Source organism: Haemorhous mexicanus, chromosome 2 (assembly GCF_027477595.1).
Source record: "Haemorhous mexicanus isolate bHaeMex1 chromosome 2, bHaeMex1.pri, whole genome shotgun sequence".
Classification (NCBI taxonomy): domain Eukaryota; kingdom Metazoa; phylum Chordata; class Aves; order Passeriformes; family Fringillidae; genus Haemorhous; species Haemorhous mexicanus.
The window spans coordinates 100,913,831-100,929,911 of record NC_082342.1 but is presented as its reverse complement, the minus strand read 5'-3'; the positions used below and the strand labels follow the sequence as shown (position 1 = coordinate 100,929,911).

The following is a 16,081-nucleotide window of genomic DNA, read 5'->3' as shown; positions in this document are numbered from 1 at the left end:
CCATCTTAATACTAAAAGTCTTGTTAATAGTTTTTGGAAAATTGTATTAGTCTAATTTTTCCAGATGAGTGCATAACTATTAGCATAAAAATGAAAAGTCAGTGAAAAACAGATTATGAAGCTAGGCTGTCAAACACAGTCATTAATATAATACTTACTCCCTTCTGCTTGTAGCAGTCACTGGTCTAAATGACACATACAACATTTCTGAAACAAGGATACAACAATTCATTCTGTAGCACAGATTCTTGCAGGTATCTGCCTCATTAGGCTTGCAACATAGCAGTTTTTCATACTTAAAAATGCGTAAAGAGATTTTGAACTGTATGAAGAGGTAATAAGCTCTTAATGGGCTAGAGATACTGTCCCTGATCTCTTTCACTGAAGCATGATACTGACTCCTCTTAATTAGTGAAACTACATATAGAAGTGAACCATAAAGAAAATTTTAAATGGGACAAACAGCAACAAAAGTTTTTGAGCTTTTGGCTTGGCACAGCATGGGGAAAAACTTGACTATCAGCAGTAAAAACCAAACTATGGCAAAGACAGTAATTCAGCTCTTATGTTAATTCAAAGGTGCTGATCTACCTGGGACTAAGAAGGCAAAAAATGACTTTCTATTTGTCATTTATAAACCCCACAGCTACAGTAAATGTACTTGTGTGGTGGACTTCTCTAAGGATACAGAAAACCTAAAATGCTGAAGAGTAATCAAAATTCTAAAAGCTTCAGAAAGCATAACTTACAACAACAGATTAAAGAAATGAAATTTTTTAAATAAATTTAAAAAAAGAAGAGTAGAGGAAAAACACAGGATATCCTAGCAAAGCAAAAGATTCACTGAAAGATTCAGAAAATTTTAAGCATAATGTCTGGACAGATATTTTAAGCCTATACAATTCTATTGCAGAGAATTCTCTGACTAGACCTTGAACTTCTCTTGTGGTCTTACCTATATGTAAGTATATGAAATGGAAATATAGAACTCTTTCAAACCTGCAGTGTCAGAGTAAGCAATCATTCATCTCTCAGAACTCAAGGTGAAATGTTCGAGATTACCTGTTTAAGTGGAGCTAGCTGTCTTAGGGAAAAAATGTCAGGGCCTGATTGGCTTGCCAACACTTGAACTTCATTGCATTCTTCTAGGTATCCCTAATACCTAACCATCAAACTGTATTAGTATTTACAAATGGTGTTCCTTGTTTTATAATTGTTTTATGAAAACAAGTGTCTGTTACTGGTCTTCTACAAAGAACATTTCAATTGAAAGTCTAAAATAAGAAATACATCTACATCATTTCCTCATCTGTTTTCCTACAATACACAGAACCTAATTCCTTAAGATAGGTAAACACTAGCTGCACTTAAAGTAAGTGGACAGACTAGTGATGAAACTATTTTCTCACCCAAAAATTATTCAGTGCCTTACATAGTAGTGGTCACAAAGCCTACTTCCCATTGTCTGTACACAAGAGCATGTTCTGAGGTACACTGCCAGTATGTTTGTGTCTGTACATGGGAGAAGGAGAACAGGGCAGTAGCTTCTGGGGCAAGTGAATAGAAAAAATTGAATTATGACTTGGTTGGGGCTAACTCTGGCAGCCAAGGAAAAGTCCCACTTCCCACAGTAAGGAACAGCTAGGATGTCTAATACAACTCTGCTGCAATGGGGACTCAAGAAGCTGGCTAACTCTGCTTGGCACTGCCCCTTCTCCCCTCTGCACCATTTCTGCTTCCTGATCAGAGTTGCTATTTTTTATATGTATCAGTACTATTCTTTTTCTGCCTAGATAATTCTAGAAGCTGAGAACCACTGCAAAGAAAGAAAGATCACAATATTGTATGATAGCTGGCCTCCAGCTGCCTTCCTTGCACTTCCCAGGCTGTCAGCATGTTCTTCCTGATCATGAAGCCATTCTGGGCTGAGTGTCAGCCAGTTCATTTATTTCTACTCAACTCTTCAAGACAGATGCAAACTTTTAAGGGAACACAAAGTAGGCATAATGTCTGAGCTCTGGAGATTCAACTCCCCAGCTTGTTGCATCCCAAAAAGGGAACATGCATATAAAACCAGAACGTGAAGCAGCATTACAGATCAGTTGCTTAGAGACCTTGTAACCCTGAGAATCACAATTCCTTCTCTCTCTTCTCCATCTGAAGATCTAATTACCACAGCCTTTGAAAAGTTTGAGTTTCTGAAACCAAGACTGAAAGGGACCACTGGAAGGGTGACTGCATTCAGTTTCGCCTTTACTGCCAGCAACCAAGTTATAGATGACTTGCTCAGAAAGGTTCACAGAATGTGCATTCCACATGACAGCAGAAATACAAAACTTTTTATCTCTATTAATCTGTAACAATCAAACTGTAGTAAAATGAACCAAAAAGCAATTAAATCCACATGCAGACAAGACATAAAACCAAGATCATAGCAAATATTTTAGGTTCCAGTAACAATGGTAAGTTAGATAAACAAATGAAAGTTATACCATAACAAAAAAAAGTTACAGCAAACCCATATCACAGGAAAAATAAAGCAGGATATCATATAATATCATATCTTCATATCATATCTGGGGATGCAATCCCTTCTGTTCTAATCTTCCTGATAGTTTAAGGCTAAGCAGGATCCAGCCATTAGGCACTTCAGGATTTTCATTACAATGACACTGCTAATTACCTGAACAGTTTGTGTGTTTGCCAGACCAAAAAGTATGTCAACAAGCTAAGTCACAATCCATAAAGGAGAGTAAATGGTTCTCAGTGGCCTTAACAAAAGCAATAATGGCCCAAAAGCATATTAAGGCTTCCTTTCCCAGCTTCAGAAACTTTGTTCTGTTGTACAATCCCACCAATTAATACAGCAATTGACATCTAAAAATGAACCTTTCTATATCTATAGTGCCTCATCTAAATTTACTGAGATGAACACATGTGAGCAACACATATCTTCATTTCATTCTCCTGGAGCGTAACACATCATCTTCCTTGCCTTTGTAACTATCTCACTTGTAACTGGTTGACAATACCAAAATCTAGAAAACACATGGCTCTCCTACCCCTGCTTGCTTGGCTGAGAGAAGACACAGGTGATTGATTAAAAGAGTATATACATCCTTCTAACTTATGTAAGCAATAAAACATGACCTAGATCAGGAGTTCCATGGTACTATTTAATTGCTTTAAGACATACAGTCATCTTCTTTGTACCTATAAAAACATGAACTCAAACAGTACAATTCACCTAATTCATAATCTTAAGGTGGAAAAGCTCATGTTTGGTGATATCCAGCCCTGAGAGGGGTTTCATTTTCTGAAAGCTTATAGGCTTAACTGTTGAGAATCTCAGCTGATACCTGAATTTACACTTAATTCTAAATCATTCCAAGTAATTTGTTACTAATAGTGGGTTTAACAGCTGTTTATGTAAAACATTATGAAAGCTTTTAAATTACTGGACTTATTCAAGTCTTTCAATTATTTTTTAATATTCAAACCAAAACAGATTATAATCTATTTATTCTCTTTGTCAAGGTGCCTGCAGAAAAAGAAAAATAAAGTCAGTCATTTCTGTGTGAAACACATAGTGCATGGTGCTCCTATGAATGGCATAAAAAACAGGTAAGTGATTCGGTGCTTTGAGCACAATATGAAACAGTGAAATAGGAAACTGCAATTACTGAATCAAATAACAGATATGATAATCAAATGTATTACCTATGAAAACACTTAAGCATATTCTGAAGCTTTTACTCTCCAGGAAAGAACTCGGTCACATAAATCTCAGTGAGGTACAAAACTTCCAGCCTCAAAGTAAAGAAAACCCAACAAATATAGAAGTTAAAAAAAGTTAAGAGGACCTAGTACATAAAACATTGTGTTGCATACTTAATAACCACACAGTACTTGAGTATTTTCACTTTATCTCACATTCAATAACAATAAAACCAATGAGATCTTAGCATATTATTACAAAACCAGAGAAAATAGATTTGTTTGGCATTAAGAAGGGCTACCTACAGGCAGCTAATTTACAGGTTTAAAAACTGTTTAAAAACCTGGACATTCAGAAATATATGTACCTTACAACACCATATATCTGCTTTGCTGTATGCCCAAATAGCATTAATTTTTTAAATGTACATGAAGTTAAAATTGTGTTCTTCAGACTTTCCGGGATTCAAGTCTAGGTACAGAATTACATCTTAATTATTACATCCAAGTTCATTCTTCTCACTAGGCATACATCAGGTTTGTAGGAATATAATTAATTATCGGTGTTCGTAATTACTGCACCTCAACTACAATATGCTTCCCACAACTCTAAAGTTACTGAAATCCTTAAAACTCAAAGTCAGCTTCAAATAAGTAATAAAAAATAGTAGCAAACAAAAAAATCAATTCCACAATTCTTAATATCAAATTCTCAAAATCAAATTTTCACTCCCTTCCAAGAAAAAAGTAACCCAACAACAAAACCAAATACTACTGGTGAGTCATTAGATACAGATATTTAAGATAGCTCAAACAAAATTTAGATCAGCATAATTTATTACTTATGTATCTGGAAAATTATGCTCCACCATGTTGCTTGGACTTTTACTTCATTTCACTCTGTTAGTAAAAAGACTTAATCACACAGAATAAACCTAAACAGTTTTCTATCTTGGGAACATTTTCCTGTGTTTGAACACAGCTTTGAAGAATCAAGTAAGCTAACATCACACTGATTATCACTGATGAGCCAGAGCAAAGCAAAGCAAATTGAGGTCATCAGCCTGCCAGCAATGTGACAGTCTTGAAACGTGTACCATAGGATTTGTAACCCAGACCATTTAACCCTAAAAATGTTCAGCTTCTGTATTACACTTTAATTTTGTGGGCTACTTTCACATAGATTGCCTATGACTTATTTCTACTTTAAGTACTCAAAAGTTTTGCAAGACCCTTGTTTTCTCTAACTGGGTATTTACATGCTAAAAATAGTAATTTTTTCCCCCTTTTTAGGAGCTAGAAGCAATGGAAGTTATGATCAAATACTTTTTTCTAATTAGAACAATAAATCAAGGAAACAAGAAAAAGCTACATCTGTTGAGTAACAAAGAAAGGTTTTACTCCCTCACATTACATACAATTAAAAACCAGATTTTTAGAATATTTGCTAATTAGAAAGTTAATAAATCTACCTCAGGTAACACTGTCATACAACATCATTACCCATCCTCTTTAAATATTTGTCTCTTACAGCAGAATCACATTCTTTCTTAGGACAGCACAAAACTACCATTACAACTATTGAAATCATTATTTTTTAAATTCCCTTTAAGAGGTTAACACCTTTTTTGATCTACTGTATTTATGATCCTACCCCTATTGATTCTAGCTATGCTCCCACCTAAGTGTGCTACAAAAGAAACTATAAATGTTTGCTGGAAACAAAACTGGAATATTGACTTGTTGCACAGCGTTTATTGCAGAAGCAAAAGAGCCGTGGGCATTTTTAATACTCATATATTGTAAGGTTACAAAAAAAACCCCTCAAAGCTCAGGAGCCATTTTCTTAAATATAAACAGGAACCAATTTCACGACTACGCACAAAATTTTTAAAAGACATTGAAGGTACTGCACACAATCCTTTTCCTAGCCTACACAGAAAGGGCCTAAGCAGCATTATCTTTACAGAATGAGACAAGATAAAAAAGAGAAAACCAATCCAAAACTCAAAAAATGTTGTTTCAAAGTCAAGTTTTATTATTCAAAAGGTACAAGTAAAGGCCAAGGATGTTTTATTTGTCTTATTTCACAAATAGGAGAAGGTGTCAGGAGAATTCTGTGTATACATTTCACATAAATATAGGGTGAATGTACTTGGAAGGGTCAGGTTTTGGGGCTAGGTAAGATGCTTAACAAGCCTAAATTAAAATTCAAATATAGCTATGGGACACCTACAGTTAAGGCTTTAAAAGCCCCCACTAACTTGCTAACATGGTGAAACGTTGCCAATTCAAATGAAGGCACTGTTAGGAAAAAGGAATTGCTGCAAGGCCTACCTACAAATGAGACAGGACTCCCCCTATGTGAAGCTGCAACTAACCACTGTCCTCACACAGAATGGCACAGCAGTACACATCTTCAAGCCAGTATGTCACCTTGGGAGCTTGATACAGCTCATGTCTGCCTCTGCAACCGGTGCTTCAGTGATCTTGATGCCCAGTGGAGAGCTACCTGCATGACAAAATACAAAAAGGAAAATTGATGAGGTAGGTGCCCTCTTTCCCTCCCAACTGCCCAGTAAAAACCGGATGATGTGTCCATGCAGGAAGATTTTGTTTCAACTTAAAAACAATCTTGTTTCTTGAACTTCAGAACTTCTTGAATGTTTCAGAAAAAACATACAATACCCAAACCAGCATTCAATTAACCATTCTTGCACTCAGCAACCTTTAAGATTTACTCCTTCCTCACAGTTTTTTTTCTCTCCATTACTTTACTCATCCCTCACAGTTTTACACAGATTTACATCTTTTTGTTTCAACTATAGTCTGGTGCTAATAGCACCCCTGTAAATCTCTACACAGGCATGCAGAAGAAATACTGGCTAACATGTCAACTTGAGAGCAACTGTTCTGTATTTCCCGCCAGCATCACCAAACAGGATTTAGGCATCACAAAGAAGGTCTGGTTGGAGGGGACCACCATGGGTCGTCTGGGCCAACCTCCCTGCAGGGTCATCCCAGAGCACACTGAACAGAATTGCATCCACATGGCTGCTGAGTGTTTCCAGAGAGGGAGACTCCACAACCTCTCTGGGCAAGAAGCGCTGCTCTGTAAGATAAGAGGCCCCAAGAAGAGAAATGGACTTTGCTTAAAAGGTAGAACAAGACAGAACAAAGGTCCGGCAGGCCCGGCCCGGCCCGCCCCGGGTGCCGCTATAAACCGCCGCCCTAGCCCGACCTCCCCGTTAGGTTTCCGGCCTGGCCAGTCTCGCACCGCGCGGGCTCCGTCTGCCTCGGCTCCTGCTGCGCTCCGGCTGCTCTGCCTCGCCATGGCCGCTTCCTCCTCGGCGGCCGCGCTGCGCCCGGTCACTCACCTGATCTTTGACATGGACGGGCTGCTGCTGGGTGCGTAGCCTGACCCCCTCTCCCCTCCACGGCCAGGTCCCCGCTCCGCTCCGCCCCGTGGCGGTGGGCTCCACCGCGCCGCCAGGCCCGGCCCTCCTGCCCCGACGGAGAGGGGCCGTAGCTGGCGGCGGGCAGCCTCTTTCCCTTCCCTTCCCTTTCCCCTCCCCTCCGCCTCCCGCGGTCGGAGCAGCTCAGGTTGTGGCTGCTCCTTCGCGGCCTCCTCGCTCCGGGCGAGCAGCCAAAACGCCCCGGGCGGCGCTGCCAAAACCAAAGTGAAGGGATTAAAGCAACAGGAAACGAGTTAATTTCTTCTCCTGCTTCCGCTACTTGCTGCCTTTCGGGGACAGATTTCCCCTTAAAGTAACAGACCAGGGGCTGAGGGTGAGCGGGGTACTTGATGTGGCTGGAAGAGGGCTGAGCGAGGTTGGGTGGCTGTGGGGAGAGCGGTGAGGGGCAGGCTGGGGCTGACAGCCAGGGAAAGTGAGAGGGTAGGGAGCAGAACGGGCATGCAGCCTTGGTCTGAGAGACCCTCGGGCCGTGCCCTGCCCGAGGCCCGGAGCAGCGGGTCTCGGAGGGCTGGACAGCGCTCAGCAGCGCTTAGAGCTACCTTCTCCGGCTGATGAGCCTGGACAGCACTCTGATAGTTTTCTCTTACTTTTGGTATCAATAGACTTTCTGCTTTGCAGGGTTACTCTATAGCTTGATGCTTCCCGTGCTGCTGCTCGATTAGATCTTGATTTTTGAATAGTCGCTATAACTAGGACAGTTTTTAAGTCTGCTCTTAACTATTAGCTGAATCAGGACCCTCTGGTGAGGAATAATGGAATATTTTGGCATGTGACTTAGTTATTGAAATAGTTATTGTGAGTTATCACACAGGAAGCAGTTCTGGATATAGGTGAATTCCTAAAAGGTGTGAACTGGAGGTGCGTGCCTTCTTTCTGCAAAACCTGAATTGTTGCAGTTTCTGGGAAGACTGCTGTGAAGTCTGTTGAATTACACTGTGTTTCCAAGAAATGTGCACTTTTCCCTCCTTCAGGGCTGTAAGAGGTGAAGGTGATCCACATTAACCTTTTAAAACAAAAATGGCTAAGCTGTGCAAAACAGTGGTTGAGTTGCATTTAGATTTTAGTTGCATTTTCAGCTTTATCACTGGAGTCGCAAATAGCCTGGGGATACACACACACACATTTGTGTGTGTGTGTTTGTGTGTGTATGTGTGTTATCCTGTAATCTAGAACCTGTTATTTTAATTTCGTTCTTAGAAGTTTCAGGAAAGCTTTTTTTAGTTACTATTGCTCTTTGTCAGAAGCTGGAAATCTTCACACAGACAATAGTCACCCTAACAGGACAGTATTGTCCTGTTGTCCAATGATGTGTTATTGGTAATAATGTGATTTCATCTATTTTAAAAAGTTACATATAAAGTATGTGTTGTATTTCAGAAATCTTTCAGCTACAAGGCATTAGACTGAAAATACTCTTCAAGTATCTTCCAGTACAGAGTAGTAAAAGTGACACTACCTTGGAGATTTTCATTATGTGCACTTCTTTTCAGAGGACTTCAATATGTTTCAGCCTCTGAATACTATGAAACGTTTAACATTCTTGGTGAGCATATTTGTTTCATGATGATCGGTGACCCTTGGGACGCAAAAAGGCAGTTAGGAGACTGCTTTGACTTTCCCAAGATTCCTAAATGTTTCAAGAAATTTGGAATAACTTGGGGGAAAGAGTGATAAAAGGCATATGCAAATTAGATTCCCTCTGCCCAACCTGTCTACTGCAAATCTGCTGAATGAGACAAATGTTCATATTGATGTTAACCTACATAAGAACCCTGTAATTTTCTTATGAAATTTTTAATGTGTCACATAGTGTTCATTGGAGGTGATAAAATGAATTACATACATATTTCAAGAAGCTACAGAAATGGCCCAAATGTACTTCCTTTCAAAGAGCACAAATAAAGATTTTGTATTGAATATCTATTATTGCTAACTTTTTAAAGTGGTTGGTTGATTGCATAGTTTATAATCAAACTTAGAAATTTGTTTGCAATTTTTAGTATCTGAAGCTTCAGGTTTTGCAAAAATTTTTCTGAACAAAGTAGTGTCTGCAAATGTACATGACTATTTTTAGATGTTTTTACCTAAACCCTACTGATTTTATAGAACAAATATAAATTGATCTATAAATGATGAGAAAAATTGAGCATTAAAATTCATCAGATGTAACATGCCATGCACTTGCTTTCTGTAATTGACATACTTGCTTCTGATTAAGGAAGGTAGGATGTCTTCTGATAGAAAGATTTCCAAAATCTTTGTGAGTATAATGTCCTTAAATGAGGTCTGAGGTGTTCATAAGGTTCTTGACTTGGGAAGCAATCCAAGTGTTACCCTGTAAAACCTGCAGCCTATGCTTCTCCAGCTAATCCTTGGCTGTGTGAAAGCATTGCTGGGTCTGATGAACTGCTATTTTATCTTCCCCCTCCCTTTAACATAATTGAGGCTGATTAAGTTGTCCTTGAGTTACACCTCGATGTATCAGCTTACTTTCAACACAGAAGTTACTGCCTCTGAACTGCCTGTGGAAATCCTTCAACCCTTTCATTCAGAGTCCTTCTGTATCATTGTTTCAAAGGTTATCTAACACCAGTTTTTTCTGCATTTCTAATCAATGCAATCAACTCTTCCTTTTTTTTTTTTTTTATTACCTAGTCTTTCCCTTTGAGCTCTTGGATAGAATCTTAGGGGTGATCACGCACTGTTCACCTGTCTGTCAGCCTCCTTTTTCTGCAAGTCTAATCAATGCAATCTACCCTTCCTTTTTTTTTTTTTTTTTTTTATTACCTAATCTTTCCCTTTGAGCTCTGGGATAGAATCTTGGAGGTGATCACGCGCTGTTCACCCGTCTGTCAGCTTCCAGCAGGCTCCTCTCCATAGGGGTCTGTCGCGTGGCACCTCCTCCCAAGGTCAGGTCAGCTCTGTGCTGCCGTGTGCTTCTGCAGGTGCGTGCCACAGCCTGCAGCTCAACTCCATCTCTTCCCAAAACATAAGGATCATTGAGTCCAGCAACTCGCAGGACTTCTGAAGACTAGAACAGAGGACTAAGAGCCTTGTCCAAATGCTCCTTGAACTCTGACAGCCTTGGTGCCATGACGACTGCTTGGGGAGCCAGTTCCAGTGACTGATCACCCTCTCATGCAGCTTCATTTATTATCATAGTTGATTAGTTGTGCACTGTGTAGTAGAAACCAGAGGAAAAGGAAAAAACTGCATCTTAATTTTTGTTGTACTGCTGTACTTTCTCAAAAAAAAAAAAAAAAAAACCAAAACCAAAACAACAAAATCACAACACAACCTACCAGCACTTCAATTAAGGCATTAACTTTCTTAAGTTGAATTCTTTTCTTGATTTCCTACAACAAATAATGACATGAAATGCTCAGAATAGTAGATTGCTTTTTCTTAAAATATGCTAGTCTGTTCCTACAGAAGACTACTGTTCTAACCGCTAGTGTGTGGTATAGTTAAAAATACTAAACTATTTTAAGAAATTAATTCATTAATTAAATGTAGAAACAAAATTTTTAATATAATTAATTAAATATTTAAAATTATTAAAAATATTACACCTACTTATACACTTATCCAACGCATAGTACAGGGTTAACAGATAATAATAATAACAACAACAACAGAAACTAGAGATATTTGATTCCTAAATAAATCCTGTTGTTATAGTTGTACAGTTTGGATCCTGGCATTTTAGCATATTATAAAAACATACAAAATCAATGCTAAGGATATAGGAGGAAAAAATGTATTTAAATTGTACACAATATACTACTAGAGTAATGCCCCCCATGATCTATCTTATAAACTTACTGCATAGGTTTATTTTTAAGCTATGACAAGTAGTTTTGTTATATAATTGTAGCCAATAGCTGCCCTACTACCAAAACACAAATAGGATTGAATGTCACCTTTGATGATCTGTGCTTAAACTTTTAGGGGGCTGAAAACATTTAAAATTCTCTACAAGCTACATGTGTAAGTGAAAAACACGTTCACACTCTTGTGAAAATTTTAAAAGTTTATTGAAGGATGATAGGAGATAAGGACCGTAAAGCAAGGTTATTACAGCCAGGTGCATCTTGGCAGTCATCTAAAACCACACTGTCACCTTCAGGGATACCCCTTAAATACCTTTTCCCTTACATCAGCTTGTTGCATGTTCATAAACTCATATGCATATCCTTAAACTAGTTGACATTTTCCAGGAACTATTTTACATGGCTCCTCCTTGGGTCTGCCTTTTTAGAGCATGCGTGTTTTTTGGCTGTGGTTCTGGCTTCTTCTGTTTATCACTTCTAGTTTGGGCCTTGGTTCATGCTTTCTTCAAATGGTGAGTGCTGATAATTGGCATTTCTGTAGCAGGTGTCCTTATCCTGTGTTCATTGGATGTTATCCCATTCAAGCAGGCATTTTAACACAAGCATAGCTATTTTACTACTATGTCTAAGCTTAATTAACAACAGAAATACAAACTATATCTTTATAACAAAGTTACTTTACTCCACAGATATAAAACCCATTTTAATATTTGCAAAAAGCCAATATAATAATATGTATCTATGACATGTAATATTAACCTTTCCCAACTGACAAACGAACTTTGGAAAATGGCTGTAAAGATATTTCTTAGCATTGTGCTTAAAGCTGAACTAGAATTAAGCTAACATGCAAAGAGCATGACACTTTAGTATAGAATGTTTAGTCATGTATTTATTTTTGCTTAAATTTCTCCTAGGAGTAGGGATTGTTTTATGAAAATTATTATCCTTTTCAGTGCCCCTTAGTGTTGGAAAAGAGTATCTTTATGTGAGATAAATCAGTGTGTTCACATATGGGAGATGGTTCCTAAAGCAGCTTAGTTTTGCAAGATACCTTCACCGTAACTCGAAGTCACGTTGGACTGCACAGGCACAGGTATGCCAGCTTGTCACCATTTCCAGAGGGATGGACAGTAGTTAAGGCAACTGGGATCAGAAGTTACTGCTTTTATAGCCACTGTCTCCTTTGTGTGAAGACTTCTGTGTTTTGTGCCAATTCTAAGACACTTCTGCATGGCTGACCAGACACTGGTCTATAATATAGAAGAAATTAGCTTGCACTGAAATTTTTTGTAGTTAAATTTGTTGTAGATTCACAAGAATTTCAGCATGTTTTCTTTCTCCCCAGTGTTACCTACTCATTGTCACAACATCAGAAGTCAAAAATGTACTCTTACTTTCATTTTATTGCACATGTTGCCTAGGAGATGGCTGTTACAAGTAAACTGATGAGAGTTCCATGCTGGAGTTTGCTTATGTGCATGCTGTCTTCTATTTAAAACAGCTCCCTCTTTCTTCTGCATCCAAGCAAATAACATCAATTCCATTAAATATCAGTCCTCTCTAGATTGGTCTATGTTATGCCTTACATGCAGGAATTAATCTTCTTAGACTATAACCTGACAATCTTTGTAAGCCTATTTTCTGCTTCTCTGTAGTGGAAACTTACTTTCTTGTCATTCTCACTTTCCATCTGATTTTGGGAAAAAAGAGTGAAGGGAAAATATTCTCTTGCCCCTGTGTTCAGTATTTGAAATTTGTTGCAAAACTAAAGAGATTAAGGATATTATTGGATTAGAATACCCTATAGATGCTTCATGAGCAAATCTTGGACATAAGTAAAACAGCTCCTCATTGAGAATTAACTAACCATAAATACAGTAAATAAGATTTGTCATATGCTTGAAAGCTAACATTTTAATTTAACAGCAAGAAAAATTTTGGCAAGAACATAACAAACATACTAACCCAGAGTCTGAATTTGGTCATTCCCTTGATTGATTTGCGAATTGACCATCCACATGGTTGCTTTTGATTTGTGGTTAGAATAATCCAGAATCAGAGTAATTTCAGCCTTCAACAGGTTTTTTTTTTTTTTTTTTGTGGGTTTTGGTTTTGATTTCTGCAGCAGCTACCACATTTCAAAATCTCATGAGCAGCATTAACAATGTTTTTTTTTTTTTTCCCCTTGAGAAATTAACCAAGGAATGCTCCCAAACTGAAAGATCCATTATTTGATTTTAATATTGTACAGGAATTACGGACAAATGCAATGTATTTTTGGTGCTTATTTATGAGTTGCCCCAGACCCAAAACATTTGATTATGAAGTAAGAAAAAAACCCAAAACCCAGAGAAACTGCATGCCAAACAGTTAATCCCGAGAGTTTTCCAATTTCCCTTTTAATAATGTGGTTTTTGTTTTCTGACTGTTGCACACTTGCAATTGCATAAAGAGCCTGTAGTAAGTGGGGAGTTATGTTTTGAAAATGCTAGGAGTGTAAAGGTTCTATTTAGTGATTTTAGAGGTGCATACAGCAGTTAGACTATTTATAAAAATTAGTCACTTCCTATGCCTAAAAGCGGATTTTCGAATCTGTTTGTAGATGATAAGGATTTGTTGCGTACATAAACTGTCATGTGTGTAAAGTTCCAATTACTTTGCTTTGAATGTAAATAATAAGGTGTCATAAATGGAATAGAATTTCACAGAAAGAAAAGGTGCATAGAATTTTCCATTATAATAACACAATTTCTATCTGCTGTATTCCAATTTTCTTTTTACTTAAGAAGAAAAACAGCATTAAAAACCCTGGTTTTATTATTCTACATACTGGCAGTAGTTACACTCTGTACCATCTTGGACCCAGTTCTGCAGCTCTTGTTCTGAGTAGCTGTAATTCATTCATATAGCCTTGTTGTGAGTTGGCTAATTGAGCTCTTGAGAGTGGAATTTTTCAGAACATCTTAATTTGGGCAGAGTGGTTTCTGGTCTCTGAATTCTGCTGGTATATCTTCTCTGAAACACAATCCTGCTCTTGAATACTGGCATTTATACTTCTAATGGAGGAGGAAGAAGGGTGATTGTGGCTGCTATTATTTTTAACTTTTTTTCTTTTACATTGGCTACATACCTTAATGGAGATGATAATTTTCACACTATGACCATTGCTCTTTTTAAGACCAGGAACTATGTTAACAAAAAATACAGAAGCAATTAAGCCAAATATCTTCTCCTCTCAAACTTTATTGCATTCATTATGAACATCTCTGGCATGAAGTAGGTACTGCTAATGATTGTTGCTGCTCCTATTATGTGTTTATGTACATCTTTGCATTGATACTAATTTCTTTCACAGGACTACTGAGACTTGTATAACCAAGGTAATTGTTGTGGCTTGCAGTGGTTCTCTCAGAGGCTCCTGACCTTGACTTATTCCTTTTCGTCTCTCTTTGATAATAATAAGAAGAAAATCATTGTTCTGACCTAAGTTTTGTTGAGGTAGTATTAACTTTCATCAAGATTTTTTTTTGGTACATAGGGGAAAACCATCCTGTAATTTTTAATCTCTGTTTTTTGCTTCCTTTGCTTCAATAGCTAGTGAAGAGTGTGTCTTCTGTGGCTCTTTTAATTTGATGGCTGAAAACTTTTTTGGACATTTTTTTTAAAGCAATATTTTGTTTCTTGAAGGGTTGCATACCTGTTGACAGTATCAATTGTTGCTGTCTCCATGTATGTTTTCTGTTCTTGTGCAGCTTTTAATAATCTTTTTATTCCTTTTATAATGAATACCATATTCAATAGTAGTTTGGCAGTATATCTGATGCTGCATTTTGGAAAAACTTTCATCTAAGTGTACATTGCTCTTTCTCATGTACTTTTCCAAGCTATTGTTATATATAATAGCTGGTTTCTTCTCAAAATGTATTCTTAAATTTCTTCCTCTTTCTCTTTAGACAAATACGGCATATTTTTGTAAAATTCATCAAATAAGTGCTAATAGACTGTGTCTCATGAAGCAAGTTTATTTTTAGTTCTTGAATGATTTCCTTTGGGCACTGTGGAAAGAGATAGGATAGAATTGAATTACAGGCTGTGGCACGTGCCTGCAGAATGCCATGGTGGCACAAGGAGTGCGTGGTGGCACCGAGAGGCTGTCTCCACCTGACCTTGGGGGCAGAGGTGCCACATGGCAGAGCCCTACACAGAGGAGCCTGCCAGAAGCTGACGCATGGGTGAACAGCACGTGATCACTCCATAGAAGGGCATTTAGAAAGTGTTGCTGGTGTGGCAACATGGGATAGGTCAAGTGTGAGAATTATCATGTAAGGAAATACTGTGCCTGGAAAAAGTGTATAAAACCAGCTGGTTTCTTTGAATAAAGGATTCAGATTCCCTGCCGGTCTGAGTCCATGCTTCAGTCGTTACAGGGTACTGCTTATGGGTTAGCACTCCAAACACTGCTTTTTTCTCTGCTGCTTGTTTTTGGATTGCCTCTGCCTGTGTGTGGTTCTTTTGGATAAGTTTCACATGCAGTTTGTTTCAGGGTAATGCAAGGCATTTAAGAGGAAAGCCCACTTTATTATTTGTCAGTCTAACATCTATGTGAATGCGCTCATGACCTTTGTCATTTTATAATATGGGCAGCTTTACAGTGTCTCATTCTTCCAGCTCATTAATGTGTGCTCTCTGGCCTGCTGTAATAGGGCCCCATGTCACCTTTGCTCTCCACAGGATGGGCTCGTGCTAGCCCTTTGCCGCAGCCCTGCGCTCGCACGTGCTGCACTCACTGGGTTTGCTGCTAATCTGCTCAGCCCTGGGCATGGATTGTCTGCTGTGCATAAATATGAGTTCACTCAGGCTCTCTTCTCACAGTACCAGTGTCACTGTATACAGAAAATAGGCTGTTTATGTCAGGGCATCTTTTGGAACATTGTGTCTTCAAAATTATCTTCTGCTTTAATTGCTCCATTTGTGTGTAATGTAAGCTTAAACAGAGTACCTATTCAAACTAATAGAATATACCTTTATTTGATTACTGATCAGTAATAAGTG

At 38.2% G+C, this 16,081-nt stretch overlaps 2 protein-coding genes across 7 annotated transcripts in view; one reads left to right on the top strand and one right to left on the bottom strand.

Moving 5' to 3' along the window:
- Nucleotides 1–7,348, bottom strand: part of STS (steroid sulfatase) — a 107,097-nt gene extending 99,749 nt beyond the window's left edge. Inside the window, exons 1-3 of one of the 5 annotated variants that reach the window (XM_059839717.1) lie at nucleotides 7,095–7,306; nucleotides 6,055–6,229; nucleotides 3,721–3,810 (exon numbers count right to left, since the gene is read on the bottom strand). In XM_059839717.1, coding sequence (XP_059695700.1) covers nucleotides 3,721–3,740 — 20 coding nt within the window. In that variant the 5' untranslated portion in view covers nucleotides 3,741–3,810; nucleotides 6,055–6,229; nucleotides 7,095–7,306. Of the gene's footprint in view, nucleotides 1–3,720; nucleotides 3,811–6,054; nucleotides 6,230–6,607; nucleotides 6,744–7,094 lie in introns of those variants that run through there. The other 4 variants (XM_059839716.1, XM_059839715.1, XM_059839714.1 and 1 more) reach the window with 4 other exon arrangements.
- PUDP (pseudouridine 5'-phosphatase) overlaps nucleotides 6,672–16,081 on the top strand; it is a 65,396-nt gene continuing 55,986 nt past the window's right edge. Inside the window, exon 1 of one of the 2 annotated variants that reach the window (XM_059839719.1) lies at nucleotides 6,672–7,125. In XM_059839719.1, the coding sequence (XP_059695702.1) occupies nucleotides 6,702–7,125 (424 nt within the window). In that variant the 5' untranslated portion in view covers nucleotides 6,672–6,701. Of the gene's footprint in view, nucleotides 7,126–11,507; nucleotides 11,539–16,081 lie in introns of those variants that run through there. The other variant, XM_059839721.1, reaches the window with a different exon arrangement.